The sequence below is a fragment of the Eurytemora carolleeae genome, unplaced genomic scaffold, assembly GCF_000591075.1.
Source record: "Eurytemora carolleeae unplaced genomic scaffold, Eaff_2.0 scaffold35, whole genome shotgun sequence".
Lineage (NCBI taxonomy): Eukaryota > Metazoa > Arthropoda > Copepoda > Calanoida > Temoridae > Eurytemora > Eurytemora carolleeae.
In genome coordinates, this window is record NW_019396166.1 from 508,455 (window position 1) to 535,276 (window position 26,822).

The 26,822-nt window shown below is 30.4% G+C and overlaps 2 protein-coding genes across 6 annotated transcripts in view; one reads left to right on the forward strand and one right to left on the reverse strand.

The window, feature by feature from the left end:
• The first annotated feature begins 2,286 nt into the window (after positions 1-2,286).
• LOC111696977 (uncharacterized protein DDB_G0271670) lies at positions 2,287-19,912 on the forward strand. 5 transcript variants are annotated; one of them, XM_023466821.1, is made up of 24 exons: positions 2,287-2,475; positions 3,266-3,355; positions 3,431-3,498; positions 3,949-4,000; positions 4,645-4,700; positions 5,983-6,064; positions 6,118-6,157; positions 6,638-6,729; positions 7,445-7,508; positions 7,960-8,020; positions 8,941-9,093; positions 9,757-9,954; positions 10,458-10,518; positions 10,732-10,819; positions 12,205-12,477; positions 12,850-13,091; positions 14,410-14,504; positions 15,266-15,340; positions 15,595-15,632; positions 16,290-16,341; positions 17,020-17,088; positions 19,281-19,355; positions 19,593-19,628; positions 19,695-19,912. In XM_023466821.1, the coding sequence occupies exons 1-24, from the start codon at positions 2,464-2,466 to the stop codon at positions 19,744-19,746; spliced, it is 2,124 nt and encodes a 707-aa protein (XP_023322589.1). In that variant the 5' UTR covers positions 2,287-2,463; the 3' UTR covers positions 19,747-19,912. The 5 variants fall into 5 exon arrangements, with proteins under 5 accessions (XP_023322589.1, XP_023322590.1, XP_023322592.1 ...); XM_023466822.1 differs by having other exon boundaries at positions 19,535-19,628; positions 19,695-19,758; XM_023466824.1 differs by having other exon boundaries at positions 19,281-19,315; positions 19,695-19,746.
• A 1,489-nt stretch (positions 19,913-21,401) lies between these two features.
• LOC111696993 (dynein intermediate chain 2, axonemal) overlaps positions 21,402-26,822 on the reverse strand; it is an 8,688-nt gene continuing 3,267 nt past the window's right edge. The window contains exons 4-9 of the mRNA XM_023466843.1: positions 25,023-25,135; positions 23,522-23,595; positions 23,091-23,144; positions 22,784-22,832; positions 22,336-22,412; positions 21,402-21,596 (exon numbers count right to left, since the gene is read on the reverse strand). Coding sequence (XP_023322611.1) covers positions 21,479-21,596; positions 22,336-22,412; positions 22,784-22,832; positions 23,091-23,144; positions 23,522-23,595; positions 25,023-25,135 — 485 coding nt within the window. The 3' untranslated portion in view covers positions 21,402-21,478. The remainder of the gene's footprint in view (positions 21,597-22,335; positions 22,413-22,783; positions 22,833-23,090; positions 23,145-23,521; positions 23,596-25,022; positions 25,136-26,822) is intronic.

Genomic DNA, 26,822 nt, shown 5'->3' on the forward strand with positions numbered 1-26,822 from the left:
GGAAAATTATCCCAACAAATTTGATATCAAAAATAATTATTATGCTCTACTTTTAAAATCTGCAAAATTGTTTGTAAATTTGCAAAATTTAATTTTTTTTGGCAAAATCCAGTTTCAATGTAAAAATATACATTTTTCTAATTCACTCTTGACCATGTCATTTCAAATATGCAAAAAATTTAGCAAAATCTTAAATAACTTGAATAACTTAAATAACTTGATGGGAAAATTTAGAAATTCGAAAACGACGCTCATGTCACTTCAAGAAAACTAACAATGTGCACATTTTTTTGACGGGTTGTATTATTGTATATGAAAGAAATAACTAAAAAGCAAACACTTGTAAATATAATATTCGTCGAGTCGGTTTTTCTTACAATTTATTTTTTACAAAGATACAAAAAATAAACGATTGATACTATACTACTAAGATATTATGAATTGAAGCAGTTTCAGAGTGATGGGGAATCTTCAAGGGAACCTCAGTTTAAGGGAGCTGACGATCAACTGATTCTTTTCCCTTCATTTCGCTCCACCCTGGGCTCTCATTTAACCCTAGTTCCCCGGGCGTTGGCCGGCTAGCCCCACCAGCCCCCGTGTTTCTGGAATAACGGAACTTTCAGCTTGGCTTGGGTTATTTATAGGAATCGCATGCAAACTCAAATAAATCCGTTAGAATTCAAGATAGTATTCAAAAGTCCAACCGAACGGTATAAAGGGGGGGGGGGGTTATGCCCCTAGCCAGCTATAATCTGAGCGATCTAAAAAGATCCTTGAATCGCTGATCGTAAAAGATCAACAAAATCACCCATTGTTACAGTATGCAAATAAATTGCCAAATTTTCCTTGCAAAACAAGTGCTATCCGTTTCTTTATTTCATTGTCTTTCCAAACAGCTACAAATTATCAAAATCTGACAACTGAAAGTGGGTCAAAACAAAGATTTAGTTTGTTACAGGAAAAAGTAGTCATTCAGGTAGTGTGCCTGAGGACTCAGGCAGTTAGTGTAAAATCCCAGTTTCATATTGGTATTTAGGAAAAGTCAGAAAATTGTAATAGCCTCAGACCAACACTTTTTGAGTTATGTGTAAAAAAAACTAAAGAGGGGGCATATTCCCCCCCCCCCCAGGCAGGAATGGGGCTAAGACGAAGTGTTGTTTAAAGCGTTTTGTAACAAATGTATGGAATTTTTCAAATTTTTGTAAGCAGGTTTACTTTGTGTTCAATTATTTCTTTTTAAATCCTTGAAAATCTGAAATTTTTGAAAATCAAAATTCTAACAGCTAGTGGTGTGTATTAAGTTGCAGATTCGTTGTTTGCCTTTTTTTACTATAATTGCACTTATTTGAAAAATTCAAGTTTTATGACAAATCAGAATATTAAAACAACCGCCTCCTACAGAACGTTGTAATGTAAAATTCCCTTGACTTCTTTGCATATAGTAGTTGTGCATAATCAGTAAGCATACAATTGATTAAATAATGTCAACAAAAAATAAAAGTACAGAACAGTTTACATATAATTGTTTTCACTCTGTTCAAGCAAATACTAACTCAGCCTTGGTGTTAATGTCTTAATGTTAATTTAAAGATAAAACTAAATAATTGAGAAGCTCATGTTTTTTTCGGGGGGTGGGGGGGGGGTGGGAGGAATATCAAAAATTTAGTTAATTGCATTTAATTGTTCTATAGAATTTTTAAAGCTGTTCATCATGGCGATTTAAGTCTCGTAGTGAGCGTGGGTAATACATAAAATGATATACCACCCCAAACAAAAACAATAATAAGGTCGCTTTTGGTAAGCATGATGGAGGTGCAATGCATGGTCAATGATCATTGCTCATAGCCCAATTTCTTAAGGTCAGCTCATTTGAATTGCTATTTTTCGACAAATGTTAAAGTTATAAATCTGTTGCTAATTTTCTAAAAAAAGTTATTGTGTAATTTTTGTTTTATTTTTGATTTGAATTGAATTATTTACCAATTTATTTAGTTGCATCATTTCAACTATTTGGAAAATTTCAGAAACATTGTTTTTCAATTGAATAATATAAAGTAATCTAGAAAATGAATTATGAATGAAAGTAAATAAAGAAAATACTCAAGGACAAAAAATGTGTAAACATGAATTTATTAAATTCGTATATTTAAAAAAATATGTTAAAAAATATTTATCCAAAAATAATTTGAACAAAAAATCTGGGATTTTTGCATATTTAAATGTTTTTTTTGCTCCCTTACATTTCCTGGCGTTATCTTAAATGCTTTATTAGCATTGAGAAGAATCCGTCAAGCACACAATTTAATTTGTTCTAATCTACAGTTGACGAATTTTCTTCTCGAATCTGTAGGATTTACTCATTTTCAACGCAGTTAGTGGGGACCTTATCTTCCTATAAATTATGTTAAGAAAAAAAATATTCTTGGCTTGAGAAAGGAAATCAGCGAGGTTTTTTTTACAAAAATGGAGTGTCAGGAAAATTATCCCAACAAATAAAAACGTTATTTAAATGTTTTTTAATATTGGTTATATTACAGTCATAGTCAGAAAGGCGTTCAGAAGTGTCCAGGTGTGAAATAATCCCCGGGTAGGGGGTGACATCCAACAATATTACATAATTGATGCATTGATAAACATCTGCTGAACTTAAAAATATACTTAAATTAGTTTTTAAATGCAGCAATTCCAGAAAATATGTAAAAAACGTTATTTCGTCTCAAATGTCGTCTTCTTTTCAAAGAATTTAAAAACGAATAAACCAATTTCTTTCCCTTGCACAATAAAAATTATGTAAAACTAGGTCGTTTAAAATGTAATTGTGAATATATTTAATATATTTAGATATTTTTAAATTTTATGGTTTAGATTGAACCTTATATCTCACGCCCGGACACTTTATAAGGAGACATTGGAATTAATTGACAGTTAATCAGACGACTTTACATATATATCTCTGCCAATTTAATATCCTCAAATTAAGACAGGCCAAATTTAAGGAAATGGCAGGACTGGGGCTATTTTGAGATGATCGTTTTATCAATCATATATTTGTAAAATTAAAATTTAATGTCGTTTGATTAATTGTAAATTAATTCCAGGTCTTTCTGATTAGGTCTGTACCTGTATAAAATTGAACAAATAAGCTTGTTACATTTTCTAATGGTTGTCAATTTAAACAATGAAAATACATTTTGACAAACAATTTTTTTTTACTTTTTCAACGTCTAAATTCATCAATTTAATTTTTTTGTTGGGAACTTTTTAGAAAGGAGCATTTGTATTTTTAATAGTGTACAGCAGCATTTTATCTGCAATTTTAGTTGTTCTCCTTTTATTTTTCTGCTGCAGGCAAAGGGTAACAATTTTTTCCTTTGTTGATTTACATTTTTGGAAATTTGGAAATTTTAGATTTGTACTTATATTTGTTTAGTTCTCTTCTAAGAAGGCCACGCCAGTTGAAGAAGAGAATGATGCTAAAAAAAACAGAGTTTCTATAAGGAAAAATATTTGTTTTTTAAAAACTTCTAAGATAGAGAAAATTTTTTTGATCAACTAGTTTCTAGATAGAAAAAAAGTTAACAATTATCTAAATTATGAATAAAATTGTCCCCTGTCATTTATTGTAAATAATCTAAATTATGTATAAAATTGTCCCCTGTAATTTATTGCAAATAATCTAAATTATGTATAGAAATATCCCCTGTCATTAATTGCAAATAATCTAAATTATGTATAAAATTGTCCCTTGTCATTTATTGCAAATAATCTAAATTATGCATAAAATTGTCCCGTGTCATTTATTGCAAATAATCTAAATTATGCATAACATTGTCCCCTGTCATTAATTGCAAATAAACTAATCTCAAAATTAAAAAAATCAGAAAAAAAAGCTACAATAATTATTGATAATATGATTGATTGAATACAGATGAACAAAATATTTTCCAGGCCTAAGCTTAAGAAAAAAGTTGATGAATCTCATTTTACTGTTGAATACACAGTAAGTATTAAGTACAGGGTGTCTCACGAAACATGGCAGTTGGTGAAAAGTTTAAAATGTCTTCTACCATAGTTTGTTAAGTTGTTTAAACCCAGAGAGAATGATATACAAATGTTTATGTCAGCCATATTATAGTAAAATTGATTCCAAAGTAAAATATATTTAAGTAAAAGATTTTTAAAGCTAAATAAACTGCAAAAAGTCTGTAATATCTTGTACAGTATATGGAAGTAGACATTCAAAACTATTTACAAACTGTCATATTTCGTGGGACACCCTCTGTATTAATAAAAATATTTTGACTTGAAATATATGCAATTTGTCTTATTCAAGGATGATTATGTTTAACTCTCTATTTTTAAAAATTTCACTGTAGTTTTGTAATGGGCAAATGACCATTTCTATTTATGAAGGAAAAGAGTCTTTGCCACAAACTCAGATTTCTAATACCTATATCGTTGCAATATGGTGTACACCTTTGATATTTCAAACTTAATTATTTGATAAAACAGAATTCATATTTTGAAATATTTAAGGTGTCTCGGTGGCAAAAATATAGGGATTAGAAAATCAGAGTTTGTGAAAAAGACTGAATTTTTTTTCACAAATTTTAAAACTTTTTAAAATAAAATTTCGTGTTCTAGAATGATGGTTATGAAGAGGCTGCTGTAGATGTAGGTTCTGCACCAACTTTAAATAAGTAAGATAAAGGACTTGAGTCTTTGTCACAAACTCAAATTTTCTAATCCTTATATCTTAGAAACTTGATGGTGGAAACCTTTGATATTTCAAACTTAGATTATTTGATCTACCCGAATTCATAGGTTAAAATATCTAAGGTCTACGGCATTGGGTTGCAAGGATATAAGGATTAGAAAATTTGAGTTTGTGGCAATGACTCAAATCCTTTAAGAAAATGTTTAGATGGCTTGTGTAATAGGGTTCCCCAAAATGAATGAACCTATGATGTCGTCAGAGAGTAATTAAGTCGTTACCACAAACCTTAATCTTTGCAACCAAATGTCGTAGACCTTAGATATTTCAAACTAAGAATTCTGTTATTCTGTTATTGGGCAATTAAACTCCATTCCTTTCCTTGATTTAACGATCTAAGGGTAGAATAAATGCAACCTTTTTAAAATGAGAATATATATTTTGAGAAAATTAAATATTTATCTACCCTTTTTTTAGTTTCATTTTTTGAGGGTAACCTTTTATAGAAATGTGATTTTCGAGTCAATTCCCAATTAACTCTTTTTTTACTCAAAACTTTTAGATATAGGAAATATAAGCCCTTAAAGAATTCAAAAAGAAATATTCTACAGAATTTTTATGAGTTTTAAAGTTATAGAAAATACCATAGAGTTATGATCGGGTTAAATATTTAAAGGAACTGTACCCGGGATTTAAAGTTACCCCACGGCCCACATGGAAAGATAGCAATGCCCGATTTACAACGGTACCCTAGAAACATATATTTGATCAACAACGTGGGAGCTTTTGTCCATTTTCTAGGTTTGAAAGTGTTAAATTATAATAATTTCTACATATTTTCCTGCAAAAGAAATGAACAAGTTGCTTGTGTAAAGTTGCCATAATTGAAAACCATGCAGTTTCAAAATGTATAGCATTGGTACATAGACTTACAAAATTCATATTTAACCGGACAAAACTGTTAATGGTACTGTAGTAAATCAGGGATTGCTATTTTTGCATGGAAGGAGGTCATTTGAAATTAAGCTTCATGCATTTGTTCAAAATTACGAATATTTAGTTCAAAATTACGACCATTTTGTTAAAAATTTCTAACAGAATGGCAGTGATTTAAAATTTAAGAGATTTCCATACATTCTTCATAAAATTTGGAAGAAACTTTTTAATTTCGAATTGCTTCGAATTTTTAAATATTAGGAACAAACGGTTTATGAAATTTCATTTTTGTAAAGTTATTTTTAAATTTTAATGATTGTGTTATTTATTAGAAGTGGAGTAGTGCATGATGAAGATGGCATTGAATACAGATCAGCAAATGAAGCATCAGAATCTGGTGATACTATCTTTGAGGCAAGCCATTTTGTATCTATTTAAAAAAAATGTTTTTTTAACTTAATATTTAGGATGTTATTAGCTTGAAATCCCGACAGTCCCATCCTTCAGGAAACAATTGCTTAACAAAACAACTATTTATAGTTTTAAAACTTAAATTTTTAAGCAAACAGATTTATCAGCAACTTGAAATTAATCTTATTGATTGAAGGAGTCTGCGTACATTTCTTATATCATAACTCGAACCTAACAGTCGTCTTCACTCTTCATATTTCACATTTTCATGGATTTGTAGAAGATATCTTATAAAAAATTATAAAAAGGAAAAAAGTAAAAATTATACCTCCCCCCTTCCCTTGTATACTTTCCCGGAAATGACAACAAGAATCATCAAAAACTAATTTTCACACCTTATTTTTAGTTTAAAGTTGACAATTCTTTTTTCAATAAATAGTTTAAGCTATTTCTTATAAGTGTATGGTCTCAGCGTAGATTTTAAGATATAAACTATTGAAAAAGATAACTTTGCAGATTTGGAACTAATATCCCTGGTTATATGATGTTAAAGCTTATTGTTAAATAAACCCATAGTGTCAAATACCGTTGAGCAATATGGAGATGCAATGTCGTCTTCTTCTTCATCATCTTCTTCGTCTTCTTCTCCTTCTCCTAATCTTGTTCAGGAACTTTTCAAAGTTTAGTTTTTAAATAACATTTTTGAAGTTTCATCTACATAAGGGGTTCCTCCCCCCCCCCCTCCTTTCTATTTTGTACATGATTTCAGCAAAATTACTATTATTTATTTTTATTATTTTAGGGTTAGGTTAGGTTAAGAGAATTTCTGGGCCAAACGCGGCGGCAAGGACAGGCTCGGGGTCCGAGCGCTGCGACTTGGACAGGCTAGGGGGCCGAGCGCCGTTGCTAGGACAGGCTAGGGGGCCGGGCGCTGCGGCCAAATGACCAATGATAACCATGTACAAAATTGAAAGGAGGGGGGCCGGGGGGGGGGGGGTCCAAAAATCGTTCTTTAGGAAATTACCTGTACAAGAGCTTAAAGGACTTTTTTATACAAAATTACAGAATCTTTTTAAAGTTTGGTTGAAAAAATGGTAAAATAACTCATTTAATTTTTACATGAGTTCCATTCAGCGTTTTTTTTTACTTTTTCTAAAAACTATGCTTTCTGAAGACATTTTTTTTCAAGCTATATTAAAGTTAACCCCCCCCCCCACTCTTAAACTCAAAGCTAAATATTTTAATTCTAAATTCTTGGAAAAACACACGCAAAAAAGTACAATTTATGCGTCTTAGTTTTGTTTGTTAATCGTAAATGGCATTTTTATACTATAGTTTTACTTCACATTACCTTTTTCCATCAAATATTTTGAAATATAACAGAAGAAAACTGAGTTTTCCCAGCAAGAAATTTCCAGGAACTTGAATGAGTTCAGAGCATCTGTAGGTACAAATTTATCATATCAATAGACAATTTAATTTGCAATTAATGATCTTACCGTCTCAGGACAGTGCAGTAAATAGTTGACATTCTATAACGATCTCAATTTCAGTAAGAATGAGATCGTTTTATAATAAAATTTCCCATAGAAATCATTTAAAATGAAAATAGCGAGGAAAGTAAGTAGGCAATATTCATAAACATTAAAACACCTAAAACACAATAATCGCGTACAAATTTTATTATTTATTCTCAGTAATTTCATGAGATTTTAAGCAGAAAAAACCTAACATTGCTGTTATTATAAAACACATACCTTCATTCCTTTTTATTTTCTGTTCTTTTTTAATTCCCGAACGCTTTTTTTGTTCGTTATTTCAAAATTAACTGTGTTCGCCCTTCGTTAATGGAACCTTACCTAGCCCTACAGCATAGTTTAAAATAAATGTTTTGCTAGAAGGAAAGAAGAGAAAAAGTTCCAGTTCCAGTTCTAGTTCAAAAACCAGCTCAAGCTCAAGGTAAAATTTAAATTTGTCAACAATTTTTTCTAAATATTTCTATATTTTTATGGATTCTATATTTTGTCAAATAAAAAAAAAACCTTATTTTTTAAAGATAGAAAATCCATTTATTTGCTTCAATATCTATTTGTATACCTACTAGTTGAAATAATATATTTTGGCCAGGATTTTTTTATTTTTGAGACTTTTAAACATTGTTTTCATCATTAGCGAAACGAAAAAAGTTGAGAAAAATTATTTCCAGCCCCCTTCAACTAGTTGGTATATAAAAGGTTTTACTTTTTTGCTTGAGCAAATTCCTTCTCAATTTTTTGTTATGTTGTCGCTTTCATCCAGAAAAGCGTTTGCTTGTGACATTAATCCAGATGTTGACTTTTTATGTTGAACTTTTTTATTACATTCTGATTTATCTTGATTTTTTAAAACTAAAATCACAATATCTTTTTCAAAAAATACGCAACTTAATTATTAAAAATTGCAAATTCAGAAGTCTCTAATACTTGAACGTGTTCATACTGGCTCTTCAAAAATGAATATTTTAAGGGTAGCCAAGAAGTATAATATATTTGACTATTAAAATACAAAAAAATCTACTAACATGTAATATTTCAGTAATACTATAGTTAAACCAATTAACATCTTTATCTACTATTCTCAGTAATTCCAAAATGTGCTCTTTATCAATTTTGAAAAATCCGTCCATGGATTTCAATTTATTAAGAATTTATAAAACTGTTCAAATGTTTAATATCTGTGCTAAATTTGGAAGATACAAGAAGGCACTCCAGATTTGAAAAGCTACATGATACAATTTTTGTCATTAAAAAAAAGAATAATCAAAGGCAATTTTTAAGTTTTCTCTCAATGAAAAAGTTAAATTTAGTGCCCCTGTAAGAGCACCCTATTTCCTATTCTAGATCTACGGTAACAAGTATGGGTCAAGAGCTTGAACTGATCCAGGTAACACTGGGACCTGAAGTAGTTCCAAACTATGCAAAACAGCAGATGATTAAGAACAGACTGACAAACTATACTTCACAATTTGTTCCTGCTGTTCTTACAGAATCAAGGTAAACAAAAAAATGTAAAGTATTTTTATACAATGGGATCCATAACATTGAGGAATATTAAAACAAAGCTTAAGCAATGTCATGTCTATTTGATGTTGTTTAAAAGCAACCAGTGTTGCAAGTAGTTTTGACAAATTAACTTAAAAATAGCATATATCATATCATACAGTGATAACCAGAAAACAACGGAATAGAAAGACTACATTATATTATAGCAATACTTAAGCGTTTAGATGTTGTTACAAAGCAAATGTTTTTACTAGTAACTTAGCAAAGCACTTTTTAAGTGAAATGGGTCTATTTACACTGTACAATTGCTGTGTCTAATGTTTATTGAACTAGTTTAAGTCATAAATTGAGTTTAAAAGTCGTCTTCCTATTTCAGAGTTTTCTGGTTATCACTGTATCATAGTTCAGCAAAATTTGTAATGATAGGCCTCAATGTAAAAAGTGGTATTAATTTTTATACTAAAGTTTTTATCAAAAAGTTCTTTTTTATTCTTAACTATAATTTTGATATGTTTCTGAATCAAATTAACTAGCTGTGACCAAAACATGGAGTTAAATTAAAATAAAACAATGCATTTCTTGAATTACAGTGAACCGTATACCAAGAAATGACTTGCTTATAAATGCTTTTCTCAAATATATATTTTATTTTAGAAGTGTACACACCACCAATGATTATGGAGTAGGATCAACACAAGTGCTGTCCTCTGTTGGGACAAATGAACCGGTTCTGAAAGTAGAACAGTACAACTATACATCCTATGATAAACCTGTTTATAAAGTTGAACAATATAAGATCCAAACAGAGGGAACAAAAACCTTCATTCCTTCCTACACCATTGCATCTAACAGGTTTTATTACAAAATCTATATAATAAAACAAAACCAATTGGGCTGAAATTTTTTGTGGACAATTATAAGTGGCCGTGGGGTGTTATAGGCTAAAAAAATCAAAAATTTTTTTTTCAAAATATTTTTTTTTCAGTATTTACTTTCAAAATTTTATTTCAAATTATTTTTTCACTGGCAACACGGGGCTCTTCAGCTAGTACTCAATACTAAGATAATTTAAAAAAGAGGTCCTGGAAATAACAAAGTTTTTTGGAAATTATTTTAGATGTAAATTGTTTCCTTAAATTTATGTGCCTTTTAAATTCCAAATTAAAGGACTTTTTTCCAAAAAGAAAATATACAGAAAATCTTCTTGACTGTTATTATTTAAGATTATCAAAATTAAGATTAACGAAAACAATTATCTTATATTATTCAAGTCTGTATAATGTATTAAATAATAATTAAATAAAAAAGTAGATATGGATTTCTATATAAAATATATGTTTGATGTTTATCTCTAGAGGAATTGAGTCAAGAAGAAAGAGTACTTCTAGTTCAAGTTCTGATACTACAATTTTTGAGGTACTAGAAACTTTAAAAGAAACTGAATACGTGCCTCAAATTTCCGTTTTTAATTCCAATTGTGTATTGTAAACCCATAATTATATTTATTTCAAACTATGAGCTCTATCTTGCCAAATTAATTATTAACTAGACTTAGTTGCAGGATCTCAGGTCATTGAATTAAAAAATTTATTTTAAAAAAATTATGAATAAAAAAGATTAATGTTTCAGGGCGAAGATAATGGATATATTGATAATAACATGCAAGTAGAAGATGAAATAATAGTTGTTGAATACAATTCCTCCAGAGCCTCTTCTGGTAAATATTTTTATCGTAAAATTTACACATGTTGAACGAGGGGTGTATATTTTCCGGAAAAATTACCCCACCCCTCTTTTTGAAAAATAGTTTTTTTAGAAGTAAGTAATGTTTGCATGGGTCTGGAAAAAATTGTTAAAAGATACTTTAGGGGAAAACTGAATTTTAGAAAAGAAAAATATAAAAAGGATGAAATAATTTGGCTTTAGATGTTCAATTTTCAATTTTTTGTCCCCAATTTATCAAAAATCATTCTTAACACTGTACACCCTTGGTTCAAAGTTGACGTCTTAGTGCAATAAAAGTAAATTTTTAGTAAAATGCTTAAATTTCTCTTAAAATTGAAAAATGTTAAATGTTAGAAAAATGAGGATCTGACAAATTATGTTTTTTTTTTCTGGACAAGTTGGAAAATAGTTTCTACGTCACTTTCATAGTTTTTAATTTATAGACTATTAAAAAAAAGATGCCCTTCAGTACTTTCCTCTAATATTATCTTTTATTACTTTTTGGTTTTTATTATCATTTCTAAATTATATACAGGGTGTCCCAAAAAACATGGGAATTCAGTGACGAATTCGATATCGTCTTTTTAACTAATTCTTTGATTTAGTTTAGTGATACCTACTGAGAAAGCTGTAATCTGTAAGACATTCGTCTGCTATGTTCACATTTTGTTTGTTTATGTTTTGACTACATATTGTTGTACTTAGTAAAACAAGAAAATTGCAGTATACAAACAGAGTAAACTTGTCCGTCTTCACTGTTCATCTTGCGGAGACATTATAGACGCATCTTTACAAAATTTTACCCTTTTCATAAAATAAACTCTAGCAGACATAATAATATTATGGCTTTTGAAATTAGGTATTACAATGCTAATTCATAACAAAGACGATATCGAATTCGTCACTGAATTCCCATGTTTTTTGGGACACCCTGTATTGTAAACTATACAAACAATTCATTGTTTGAGTCTTTGATTAGGAATTTACTGTGATAAGAAGTTAAGGTTCTTAAAACGCAATACAAAGCTTACACATTTTATGCTTTAAGACACTTTTTAGGACTTTAGGACACATTATTACTGGGATTAATACTTTTGGGACTCTTTGTGTTTTTTAAGTAACCTTCTTAGTTCCACATTAGCATTTAAAGAAAAATAAATATTTTGCATTTATTTTCCATTAAATTTAACTGTCAGATTTTAGAATTTTTTAAAAGTGTATTTTAGATGTTAATTTTGTTAATTTATAGACAACACATTCTCACATTCTTAAAACTTCCCTTGGGGTAGATTATGCTCGGTTTTCCCATTTTTTGAATTCAAAAAACAAACCAAAAACAGACAAATGGAAAATGTGAATATATTTTTATATTTCTAGTTTCCTCTATTGACCGGCAGCAACTAATACAAAAGGAATCAGCTCGAGAATATTCTCTGCCAAGAAGTTATAAAATCTCCAATCTAACCAGCACTGATCATGAAGATGTTTATAAATCCAGGAAAGTATCTTCATCATCCTCATCATCCTCATCCTCAAGCTCTTCCTCTGCTAAATATGCTGAACAGAAGAATAAAAATGTAAATGAGAATGTTTATGAACCGGTTCAAATGGCAAGAAAAGTGTCAATAATTTCCTCTTCAGCATCTACAGGGAAAATTAGACTTATGATAAACCCCTTGGGATAATAAAAGGGAGATAATTACCCGCTGTTAAATAATGGCATGATTCATTTATGTGGGTACCCATAAAAACTTTGCCGATCAAAATTTAATTAAAAATAGAGTTTTTCTTTTTAAAACTGATTATTCTCAATTGTGGTTTCTCTACAATTAATCAAGCTGTTTAGGTTTCAAGGCTACCAATATGAATTAGGCATCCACATGTTCCGATCTTTTAATTTAAAAGTAAAATGACAGTTCTTTATATGATTAGGATTTAATGGGGGAATGGTCCTAAAAATAATTCATGGAAAAAATTGTTTTATACATTTTTTGAATTTATGGTCAAATTTTGAAACTAAAGACGGAGAGGAAATTAAATATGGAATGGCTACCAGAGTATCCGTATCCTCGCAATCCACCGTGGAAGGTTTTCAGGCTGATGATGTCAGAGATGGAAGGAGGACAGCATTGGGTCAAACAGAAAAAGTGCAGTTTGCAAGACGAAGGTCGTCTTCTTCTTCTTCAGCCTCGTCTTCCTCTTCTAGTTCTACTTCTCCTTCTAAAACTATTGCAGAAGCAAATATTTCCATGCATCATGATCAGGTTTTAAACAGCCTCATAGGCCATTATGCAATCAGAATCAGAAAACAATATAATTATTGTCTTTTTTTCTTTAGAAACTGTCGCATACGACATTTTAATTTACAGTTGATTTTTTTTTTTTTAAAGTTTCCTCAAACTTTTAAAGGATATATCAGTTGATGTAGAAATTGCAAAATTACAAAGTTCTAATCGACATTTTTTGACTTAAAGTAAGAACAAAGCCAATATTTATTTCAAAGTTTTCTGGTTCTCAGTGTACTTCTAAAAATATTGAGAATTAAAAGAATGGGAATAGAATGATATAATAAATAATACAGTGAGAGCCAAAAAATTATGGAATAACTTATTTATGGGATATCTAAGTGTATTTGTTGTTGTTACAATTACAAAGCGAATAGTTTTGTAAATACGTATTAAATCACTTATCAAATGAAATGAGTACGTCTGTTTAAAATTCATAATTATTTTTAAAAAAAATGTTCAATAGCGACACACATGTTAATTCAGTGTCGCACAAATATATATATTCCTGAAAAACAACAACAACAAAAACAGATTTCTAAATCTACAGAAACCGGGTTTTTAATATTCCTAATGCAGAAACAATAAATAGAAAATATAAAGCCTTATTTTCAAATGATGAAAAGTAAATAATGAAGAATAATATCCTAAAAGATAAAAACTAAAAAAAGTAAGAGTACCTATTTATAACACTGTTATTTTGGTTCGCAGTGCTATAAAGTTTTTGGACAGATATTTTGCTTTATCAAGAAGGTTCAAGCCTTTTTATATTTAATTTTGTCCTGAGCTTTAACGATATATAATCTAAAACGGCGATGACCTTCGAGATATAGAGAAAATTTAAGTCCAAATTTAAGTCCACTTAATAGCACGTCGTGCCAAAATAAAAGTGTTATAGGTAATTTAATAAAACGTTTGTGTACTTGTCTTATTTCAATGGCTGTTTCTAGATCAAATAAGCTTTGAAACAAAGCAGAAGTCAAAATATAAAGTTGATTTCAATTTTTTTATTTCAATTGAAAAAATATTTTGGTTCCCGGATTTTCTCGAAAAAAATTTGGATATTTCCAAAAATTTTGGAAATATCCAAACCAATCAAAACTTTATAGCACACGAGCTATAATGTACATCTAATTTAACATTATAGCTCGATGATTACTTTATGCATGGCACGTTCATTATGAAATTTACGATGAAGTGAGTAATAATGATAAAGTACACAATAGTTTCATAAAAGTGTATTTGTGTCTTTAAAGCTTTGTTAAAAAGTTAAGTTTAAATTGCTGAACTCATTTAGATGAATCACACAGGCTCTCTGTCTGAGAAGATATTTGCAGAAATTGGAACTATAAACAGCTCAAAATACTTGATTAACAATCAACCAAACATCAGGTATTTACTTGCACGGTGTACCAATAAACATCTAGGAATAAAAAATTCTTCACAAATACAATATTTATTGGGACACCCTGTTGTGCACAATATAAGTAAGATTGAGTATTAGGTATTTGATGTTGTCGACGTTGGAATATCTTTTTATTTAAATTTTCTACGGATTTTCTATTAATCTTAATGAATTTTCTTATGATATTTCGACGATTTATTCTTTCTTGAATTTATGACAAATAAATGATAGTTTGCTCTTCTTATCAGGAGATGGAGTGACCTTATAGATTATTTATATTAAATTCTGAAACGATGACGTCATAATAAATCAAACAAGTTAGAAAATACTGTCACGTTGCTCAGACAGGAATCTGTATAAGAGTGATTACAAAATCTGGAATACATTTTCAGATAATGATAACTGCGAAATTCCAAAAATCTTTTTAACTCGAAAGTTTTATTTTAACTACAGGTTATTCAAAAAGGATTAATGAGCGTTTAACGACCGACCGAACAAAGGAATTTAGTCTTTGCCACAAATTACAAATCTGTAATCCCAATATCTTTACAAACCTTTGATATTTTCAACTGTGATCATTTGATCTAATAGTTTGAAATGATCTGCACGCGGCGACATTGAGTTGCAAAGATACAGAAATAGGAAAATCAGAGTTTCTAACAAAGACTAAATTTCTTTCTTTCAGTCGGCTCTGAAGTCTAATCGTTTGCAAGTATAATTCTTTGTTTTAATATTTTGATATTTTCAGCAACGAAAAGAGAATTGTTAGAACATCGTCTTCCAGTAACCTCTCCTCTGAAGATGAAGAAACTAAACAGTTTAGGGAGAAACAAAACTAGAAAAATTCGTTCATATGGAGAATCAGAAAACGTCTTTTTTCTGTCTTTTTATCATAAAATGTCACTTGAAGTTCGGGTATTGTAATGTGTATACACTGTACCACTTTTATTTATATAAAATTCTAATTCCAAAATTAATTAAAAGACAGAAGGTAGACGACAAACAGTAGACATTATTCTGTCTATTGCCGTAATATTTGTTATATTTTTACAATCTTCTAGTTTTGCCTTTTTACAGAGAGACCATTCTTAATTTCGACAGAGAAAAAAGCTTAGGAAATTATTCAAATAAAAAATAAAAAAAATGGAAAAATTTAAGTAGTTTAATTATTGTAAAAACTGTTTATAAAACTGAAAAAATTGTTAGCGGAAACCCGGCTTTATCTTGTATTATAATTCATACAGTGAGAATCAGAAAACCGTTGACCTAGCACGTACCTCTGCCCCTTTAGTAAAAGTAAATTCAACCTATATGAAGCATAAAGTCTGACCGCGTCAACCTTGTTGCACCGGCTAGTCCTGTCCATAGGGCTAGATACAGTACAAACTGCGACCGGAAAGGTTAACCCGGCTCCGAAATTCAAATGTACTACGGGACGGCTGCCCGTGCTAGTGTTCTACCTTTTACTTCAGAAGTATTAAATTGTGAATTTTATCAATTGCAATGATTAACTTTTGTATCTCTTAAAAATGTTTAGAGCTCACATATAGAAAAAGTTCCGTAGCAAGTTGCAAAATCCATCTAGGAACCTTTCAATATTTTACAAACGAGACAACGAACATTTCATTGTTTTTAGGTTCTCAGTTGAGACAGTAGTTTGATACTCTTTGATAAAAGTTTCGACCAAAGAATTTTTAGACATAGAAATATTTATTGTAAAATATTTGGTTTAGTCTATCCAAACAAAAATTTGAAAATTTAACCATTTTTAGGCAATTACAGGGGATATGACAACTCTCCTGGATATGCCAGGCCATGCACAAGGTAAATAATTTTCATTCTTTTTGAAAGAATCTATTTAAAATTAAAAAAACAAAGGATTAACTTCAAACGAAAAAAATGAATTGGATCAAAAGTTTGCAGGAAATATAAAAAGAAATGATGATAAAGGGAGAATTAGCTTACCGGCATTAAGGAAAAAAAAAGTAAATTCGGAACTAAATATTTTTAGAAAATAAAGAATGAATTAAAATATTTATAATAATTATATTAAGAAAAAAAGAAAATCAAAAATATATGCAAAAGTTAGAATGAAAAAATAAAAATATATTCACCAATTTCAGAAAATTTAGAAAATATTTTTAAAAAATTATGAAAATTATCCTTATTTAAATAAAATTAATCATGGGGGAAGTTGTTTCATTATTTTCAAAAAATATAACACTAGCCGCAAGCTATGATTTCTATACAACACTCGTTTTTGCAACCAACATTTTGAATTGATTTGCAATAATCTTTCCATGTGTGTTCATAATATCCATCTTACCGCAAGCATTTTAAAATTAAAAACATATTTCTGTTCGAACTTGTGAACAAACTGTCTGTAGTTTCTTCCCACATTTTTTTTCATATTATCAACCTTGACGTAAGATTTTCGAATATTTTGTTCAATAAAACTTACAAAATGTCAGTGTTATTTCTAAAAGTGTTTTTTTCATCTAGAGTTGAAGAGATATCAGAAACCTCCAGCTCATCATCTTCATCATCACAGGAGGATTCAGGAACAGTTAGGTACATCCCACAAAACAGAAACTTGAGTAGGTACATCCCACCAAACAGAAATCCGAGTAGGTACATCCCACTAAACAGGAATCCGAGTAGGTACATTCCACCAAACAGAAATCCGAGTAGGTACATCCCACCAAACAGAAATTCGAGTAGGTACGTCCCACCATACAGAAACGTGAGTAGATACATCCCACTAAACAACAATCCGAGTAGGTACATCCCACCAAACAGAAATCCGAATAGGTACATCCCACCAAACGGTAATCCGAGTAATATATCCCACCAAACAGAAATCCGAGTAGGTACATCCCACCAAACAGAAATCCGAGTAGGTATATCCCACCAAACAGAAACCCGAGTAAGTACATCCCACCATACGGAAACTTGAGTAGATACATCCCACTAAACAGAAATCCGAGTAGGTAGATCCCACCAAACAGAAATCCGAGTAGGTACATCCCACCAAACGGAAATCCGAGTAATATATCCCACCAAACAGAAACCCTTGTAGGTACATCACACCAAACAGAAATCCGAGTAGGTACATCCCACCAAACGGAAATCCGAGTAATATATCCCACCAAACAGAAACCCTTGTAGGTACATCCCTCCAAACAGAAATCCGAGTAGTTACATCCCAATAAAAAGAAATCCGAGTAGGTACATCCCACCAAACAGAAATCCGAGTAGGTACATCCCAGTTAACAGAAATCCGAGTAGGTACATCCCACCAAACATAAATTGGCGTTGGTATCCCACCAAACAGAAACCCGAGTAGGTACATCCCACAAAACAGAAACCCGAGTAGGTACATCCCACCAAATAGAATCCCGAGTAGCTGTACATCCCAGTAAACAAAGACGCGAGTAGGTACATAAAGATCAAACGAGGACAGAGCGATCTAGCTGAGTAGGTACATCCCACCAAATAGAAACCCGAGTAGCAATACGTCCCAGAAAACATCAACTCGAGTTGGTACATCCCAGGAAACATAGACTCGAGTAAGTACGTCCCAGAAAACATAGACTCGAGTAGGTAAATCCCAGGAACATAGACCTGAGTAGCTTCGTCCCAAGAAACATAGACTCGAGTAGGTATATCCAAGCTAACATAGACTCGAGTAGGTACAGCCCAGCAAACAGAAACTCGAGTAGGTATATCCCAGCAAATAGAAACTTGATTATGTACATCCCAGCAAATAAAAACTCGAGTAGGTACATCTCAGCAAATAGAAACTTGAGTATGTACATCCCAGCAAATAGAAACTCGAGTAGGTACATCCCAGCAAACAGAAACTCTAGTTAAAGATATTTTTCTCGAAAAATTTTAAGAGGTATAGGCTGATGCCGAATAAAATTCGAGTTTGATCGCTACTAATTTCAATTCTATCAGTTGCGTATATATTTCATTATGTTAAAAGAGAGTGTTATCGAAAAATTCAAGGGACCATTAGAAATCATCCTATTAATTTGGTTCATCCCTCAAGTCCAGTGGAAGCCAATTATATGGATTTAAATATTTCTCACCACCTTTTATTTCTCTGACGGTCATGCAGTTAAATCAACGCAAAAATTTCAATAAAAAGTAAAAAACAAACAAAAAATAAAAGTAAATAGAAAACATTTTTTGTTATGAAACCCCTTCGCTGTTTAAAATTTATAGACACACATTCAGTTACTTTTTGTTTACATCAATCATAAGTATAAATAGACTAGCTGAAGTTTAACACATCTATTAGCGTCAATTCAACCAGGGTTCTTTCACGTACTCAGGACCAATAGAATTGCAAAGGCGGCAAGATTTATAAATTTATATGTCCATTTAATTCTAATAATCCAATTAAGGATTCATATTTAAATTAGCTGTAACGACTTAATGGAATTCTTTACTTATATCGAAACTATGGTGGCCGATGTTGCCCAGGTTACTCATAGTTACTACCGCCGTTTACCTGCGCTTGGTTTTAAATTATGTTGTTACGCTTCTTATAAAAGTGGACCCACTCAACTTAGCATCTCAAAACCAAGCTAAGAAAATTCCTGTGGTTCTCTAGAGTTCCTTAATCTAAATTTCAGGCAAATCTGTCACAGGGTGCGAGAGTTATGATCGGACATACAAACAAACAAACTAACAGAAATTACTACTATATATATATATATATATAGATGAAGAAAATAAGTAATGTTTTTGTTTAGAAGACACGGTGTAGCAGGAGAACAGCTATCCAATGGTAATGCTAACGGTAGTCCCCAACCTTCATCAGTATTCAGGTTCAGGGTTAACCACAAAGAATAAGCCTATAAATACAACCTTAAAAAACATTTGACGATCCCAAGATTAGATTAAGTTTGCTGTTTATTATGATGATTTAAAAAAATAAAATATTTTTAGAAAACTGAAGCCTGATTACGAATCAGTTCTAGCCTACTGTAATCTTCTTTATTTTTAGAAAACTGAACCCTGATTATGAATCAGTTCTATCCTACTGTAATCTTCTTTATTTTTAGAAAACTGAACCCTGATTATGAATCAGTTTATGAAAGGTAACTTTAAAATTTCATTGAACTTTTAAAATTCGCTAAAAGATTGATTTAAATATTTTAATCAAGGGTTGAGATGGAGAAGAAACTTAATAGAAAAAATGTTTACAGTGAAGCTTAGTTTTCAATACTCATTTTTTTATTTCTGCATATCTTCGCAACCTGATGGTTCAAACATTTGATATTTCGTTTTAGACTGTTTGATGTCACAAAAGTCAAAGTTTGAAATATTAAAATCCACAACATCAGGTTGCAAAAATATGCGATTTATAAAATCAAAGTTTGTGATAAAGATTTCTTTCTAAATGTACTTTAATAAAAATAAAAAATGTAAGCATGTATTAATTTTTATTTTTAAGACTTCAAAAGCCACCTGTTATTTAAATAATTTCTTGTAATAATCTTATATTCTTTCCGTGAAATTAAATTTGTAAAGTTAAAATATATGAAAACTTTGTAAACAGAAAAGACATTCTGTTCTTAATATTTACAGTGTTCATAAATTGCATTAATTCAATTTTTATTTTTTGTAACTTTTTTAAAACTCTATTTTGTACATAAATTAATTTTAAGTTTGATAATCTCTATTCTTTTATTAAAAAAAGAAGATAATTAATCATAGAAAGATGTAATTTCTGTTTTCTTATCGTAAAGTTTATTTTAGTTGTATTTCCTATGAATGAGTGAATTGAATGATTGTATATGATTCAAACTGATTTAACATTACGATCCTCATCCCAGCAAGCTATCACTTTCAATCACAATTTAACCAATCTAACATAAATTTTACTAATATTTGAAATTTTATGTCGGCGGCTGCTTTTAAATGAAAAAATGTAACAAAATTATTACGTTTAAAAATTTCCTGAAATATAAAACAAAATGATTGCATTCAAATTAAACCGAAGACATCTCACCCGTTTATTGCAGACCGGATTACCAATTATAATGCAAGTTCAGTTATTTAGTTCCCTGTACATATTTTACATTTTTAATAACGTTTTTGATGTGTTTTGTTATTGATTTCCGTGTGAAATAAAATAAATTTTATAAAAATGTTTAGACGATATCCTTATTGGTTTGTCGTATATATAATAACTAAAATAATCATCTTGATATCTTTACAACATTTCAAAATATCAATCCAGCTAAATCTAAAAGTAAAAGTGTGAATATTAAAAGTTTAGATTTGTTTGTTGTTCTTAAGAATTCTTACTTAAAGGAACTGCGGAACTAGTTTGTAGCGACCATAGCTCCATTTATAAAGTTGCTTTTCTTTTTTACAGCGGTCCGGTACTATATTTAAATGTCTCTGCAGTAGCTATTCCAAAGCAATCATAATTGAAAATAATCAATTTTCCGTGTAAACAATAAGAATTTCTCATTCATCCTTGATCAGGCCAAGGAGTATGTAATCGAACATGTTAATTGAAATATCAAATATAGTAAATATATAGAAATATCAAATATATTGAATATATTGAAATTACATCGTGATCCTGTAGATAGTCTGAAAATGAGTCTATATGATCCTGACTTCAATTTTATGTTTAAATATGGAATCCTCGTATTAAAATTCAGCTTCGGATTATAATTTGATAAACATAAAATGTTTCCACTCCATAAACTAGTCTTGGAAAATAAAATCTTTTAATGCATCAAAGGGAAACAACATTTACTGCGAACAAAACATATTTTTTTTCATTTTTATTTTACACTTCAAAAAACAACGATTACCATTTTTTGGTGATTTTTCTAATTGTATAACAGTTCGGCTTATTTTCCTGTTTAGAATTTTAAACCTTCATATTTGAAATATTATTATTCCACAATATTTCTAATAATTTTAAACATTAAAAAATCTTGTCTTTATCTAAAATGTTTTCCATTAAGAACTGCTTTCTCTCTTCTTTAACCTGTTCCAGAATACGAAAGTATTCCATTTCAGCCTTTTTTACAGGACAACCAGCCCTAAAAACAATTTTACAGCACTAAAACTTTAAAAACTTAAACACTTTAAACTACATTTATTGGACACATTACACATTACTGGAGGGACACTTTAAACTACATTTATCGGACATATTACACTTTACTGGAGGGACACTTTAAAACTACATTTATCGGACATATCACACTTTACTGGAGGGACACTTTAAACTACATTTATCGGACATATCACACGTTACTGGAGGAAAACTTTAAACTACATTTATCGGACATATCACACTTCACTGGAGGGACACTTTAAACTACATTTATCGGACATATTACACTTCACTGGAGGGACACTTTAAACTACATTTATCGGACATATCACACTTTACTGGAGGGACACTTTAAACTACATTTATCGGACATATCACACTTCACTGGAGGGACACTTTAAACTACATTTATCGGACATATTACACTTCACTGGAGGGACACTTTAAACTACATTTATCGGACATATCGCACTTCACTGAAAGGACATTTTAAACTACATTTATTGGACATTTCACACTTTAAACTACATTTATTGGACATTTCACACTTTAAACTACATTTATTGGACATTTCACACTTTAAACTACATTTATATTAATCTAAATTGCCTTTAATGCTACGTTGCTAAAATGAGACTTAAGAAATAAAACATACAAACCTATTTTTTTAAATTCAAATCTTTATACATAATATTTTTTATTTAAAACATTTGAAAAATTACCGTTTACGTTTTTCCTCCTCCTCTTGTTTTTGAAAATGTCGAGCTTTAGCATAAATCTTCTTTTGGGATTCTTCGACCTTTGTTTTACGAGCATTTCTTATTCAATATTATTTTATGATAGTAAAATGAAGATTTCTTATTCAATATTATTTTATGATAGTAAAATGAAGATTTCTTATTTAATATTTTTTTATGATAGTAAAATCAAGATTTCTTATTCAATATTTTCTTATGATAGTAAAATGAAGATTTCTTATTCAATATTTTTTTATATAAGTAAAATGAAGATTTCTTATTCAATATTTTTTATGATATAGTAAAACGAAGATTTCTTATTCTTTATTTTTTTTTTGTAAGTAAAATGAAGATTTATTATTCAAGTTTATGTAGTTGATCAGAAAACATGATTTTTAACACTTTTTATGAAAACAAAACATTTAAATTTTACCTTCAGCGCTTTTTTACGGTTTACCAAAATTCTTTCTCTTCTTGTTTCCCTTAAAAATCATATTTTCAATCATTCAACGTTTGAAGTTTTTAATCATGATATATTTGTTTGTCCGATTATAACTCATGAACCCCTAACATCTGATATTTGCCATTTTTCGCGAACACTCCCTTGAAGTTAAGTGGATTTAATTCTAAGAGAAAAAATAGCTAAAATTGTAATTTACGACAAAGCGCGGGTAAACAATGGGACTGACTATTAATATTGGCAACAATACGTTCCAAAGCATAGTAATTAGATAAACTACCTATCAAACATCTCCATAGTGTTAGATCTCTCCAGCCTGTTTGCAGTTAGTAACCTAGATTTAGATGAGTTAATACGTGCTTCAAATAAGATATTCACAATTTGGGGGAAATTATGACTAAGAATATATATATATATATATATATATATATATATATATATATATAGATTCTTACTTTTTCTTACTCATATATTTGAACCATTATACTGTCTGTATATACTGTGAATGTAATAAAATAGTTTTGTCTGAATAGGAATTAATCAGATATCCATGTTTACAAGTTTGACAAATGATTAATTTCAGTTGTGGGTTCTCTACAAAAGTGACTTGCGCATTTCCGCTGCAGAAAAATAGTTTAGGAATTATCAGAAGTAAACACTATTAAGTCAAGAAAATGACATTATCTTCGAGAATATTTAATAAAAAGTAACCTTGGATCCATTTTTAGAATTGAAGTTGACCCATCTCCTGCTCCAACACAAAGCAAAGATCCCTTCTCATTTGCCTATAATCGTGGATCGAATTTAATCCTTTTAAAATCATGAGTTTTTAAGCGTAATCTTAATTTCTTGTAACCCTCCAAGCAAAGATAACAATGCCCTATTTACCATGGTATTGGTAACCTTAAATCTTTGTCAGCTCAAGAATGAATTAGATAAAAAATTATAATTTTGTTAACTGGTCATTTTAAACTCTGGTTTCTCTACAATAAAGTGACTTGTGCATTTCTACATATAGGTTTTATCATAATTAAACCTTAAATAAACCTTATAAACATTATTGATCAGATAAAGGTTTCAAGAGTACCATTGTGAATCGGGCATTGGCATATTTGCAAAAAAGATCACTAGAAATTACGCTTACTGTCCCTTCAACCCTGTTTAAACGATAGATAGACAAATCAGTAATGTTCTTTTAAAAGTTCATTGAACCCTCCACCTCAAACGAATGTCTATCCCGTTCTAACCTAAATCTGAATTAGTAATAATAATTGTTAATAATTTTTTATCAAAAGGAAATCGGAAAGAACAAAATACAAATCACGTAGTTTTGTTAGAGCAAACAAGATGTGCCAAACAATATCATTCGACCAAACACCAAAAAGCTTTTAACCTTAAAAAGGCTGGGGGGTCTTAATCTATGTATAGCCTGGGGGGGCGCCCTTAAAAAAGGCCTTAGAGGATAGGTGTAGGGTTGAAATGCATGTTCATAGCCCAATTTTTCATGGCCAGCTCAGAGAAAAAAATAGACCGTTAGCTTTAATAGTTTGGGTGCTATAGAGGGTGGAAAAAATGCCTAAAAAAGGGTCAAATAAATGAAAAAATATTTTTTTTGTTTTAAACAAATATCAAAATGTGACACAAGTTTCTACATGCATTTTTCAAAGATTTTTCAAAAAAATAGTTTTTAGATCTGTAGCTTTAGTCACAGAAAAGTTATGGGCTATTTTAGATTTTTTTTTCACAGACCTGACTATTTTCCGTCCTCTACCCTACCCTAAAAATAATAATTTTTAACAAAAAATCCTTTAAATTACTTTTCAAAAAAACAAAGAAAACTAATATATTAATTTATATATTTACGTTTTATTTGTAATTATTTAGAAAAATTTGTAGATTATGTTCAGCTAAAGTAAATTGTTTACAATAGATTACATGTTTTCAATCATAACTGCTCTTCTTGAAGAATAATTTGCTTTTATATTACTTGACCTTAGAATAATAAATATAGGAGATAAGAGGTCGTAATGTCGTACAGGTAATTTCGCATACTTTTCTGTATAGTTTGCAGTGATAGTGACTAATACACAAATAGTTTAATTTGTAATTATTCAGATATATTTGTCGACAATTTCTATCTATCTATCTATCTATCTATCTATCTATCTATCTATCTATCTATCTATCTATCTATCTATCTATCTATCTTCACCTTGAGCGTATATAAGGGAAAATCAGCAACTTTAACAGGCAGAACAGGGAGACGTTGCTCGAACAGAAAATCCCACACCTCAAGCACTCCATCCACACGTATTGTGTAAAATACTAAATAGTAAATCCATCAAACAAAAATCAAAACCATCAAACATGAAACTAAAATTCTAATCTAAATCTCGAATTGCAACTTAATGGTGTAAACCTTTGAATACTTATAATTTTTAGCTGAGTGTTAAATGTCAACCACATAACGAAGGTTCACCGCGGACTAACCAAGGCTAGATGCATTTAGTTTCTCCTATATTGAAATTCAATCTCTCTTGTTTGCCGAGTCAATTAGCACCTGATCCAATCAGGGTTCAGTCATGTGTTTGTTGTCTATTCTGAACCAATAGAAATAGTATGGCGCGCTGTAACATCTATATCTTTCTATCCATTATCCAATCATTATCCAATTAGAGAAATGAATACTTCAATCGGCGCTATCAGTAAATGGAAATATTTTCTTTTACTGAAACTATATGTCACGTGTATGTCTATAATTCAATAATATTTAAACATATTGAGTTTTCTTTTTTTACAGTTGTGACCAGAAAACTCTGATATAGGAAGACGACTTTTTGCATTAAGTTATATCTTTTAAGAGTCTAGTGAGCATAAGACACATCAGTTGTGCAGTGTATACAGACCCACTTTACTAAATTAATGATTTGATAAGTGTTTAGTATAACTATTTGTGTTGTAACAGCATCAATAGAGTTTTTCAATAATGTTTTCTTCTAATTTCATTGTTTCTGCACTGCACTGTACTTTTATTTAACCCTATTCCTGCTGGGGGGGAGCCTGTTTAGGGTTCAGATGGAACAAGTTGTTATGCCCTTTTTTGCTAAATTTCATACTTTCAACAAAGTTTTTAGAAACAAGAAAATAAACTATAATCAGAATCCAGTTATATTGTCATAAGCAATCATTGTACTTTCCAAAACTTTGCAGGGAGAAGTATATTTCAACTAAAGGGACTCCAGGGAGGAGTATATTTCAACTAAAGGGTCTCCAGGGAGGAGTATATTTCAACTAAAGGGACTCTAGGGAGGAGTATATTTCAACTAAAGGGACTCCAGGGAGGAGTATATTTTAACTAAAGGGACTCCAGGTAGGAGTATATTTCAACTAATGGGACTCCAGGGAGGAGTATATTTCAACTAAAGGACTCCAGGGAGGAGTATACTTCAACAAAAGGGCTTCCAGGGAGGAGTATATATATATTTCAACTAAAGGGACTCCAGTTAGGAGTATATTTCAACTAAAGGGACTCCAGGGAGGAGTATATTTCAACTAAAGGGACTCTAGGGAGGAGTATATTTCAACTAAAGGGACTCCAGGGAGGAGTATACTTCAACTAAAGGGACTCCAGGGAGGAGTATAACTCAGCTAAAGGGACTCCAGGAAGGAGTATAATTCAGCTAACGAGACTCCAGACGTTAATTCAAAGACCCTCCCTGAAGAGTAGTATATCCTTTAAACCTCTATCCGAGGAAGATATAATCTCAATTGTGTACGTTGTATATATTTTGACAATTTCCTTCTGTGCAGTCCACTGCATGAATGCGCAATTAACATTTGTAGAAAAACAATAAATTATAATATTATTTTTCATTGATCCTTGATTAGACAAAGGTTACCATTGTGAAGCAGAAATGCGCATTGCTCATCTATTGAAACACTAATTGCAAACATACATTCTAAATATTAAAACAAATGAAACTGTATTAACCCTGCTAGATATATATATATA

What these genes read in the sequence shown, in the direction of transcription:
- LOC111696977 (XM_023466821.1), top strand. An exon ending in TTCCTCCAGAGCCTCTTCTG is followed by an intron (nt 10,820 to 12,204) that starts GTAAATATTTTT and finishes TTATATTTCTAG; the next exon opens with TTTCCTCTATTGACCGGCAG. An exon ending in TTTCCATGCATCATGATCAG is followed by an intron (nt 13,092 to 14,409) that starts GTTTTAAACAGC and finishes GAACTCATTTAG; the next exon opens with ATGAATCACACAGGCTCTCT.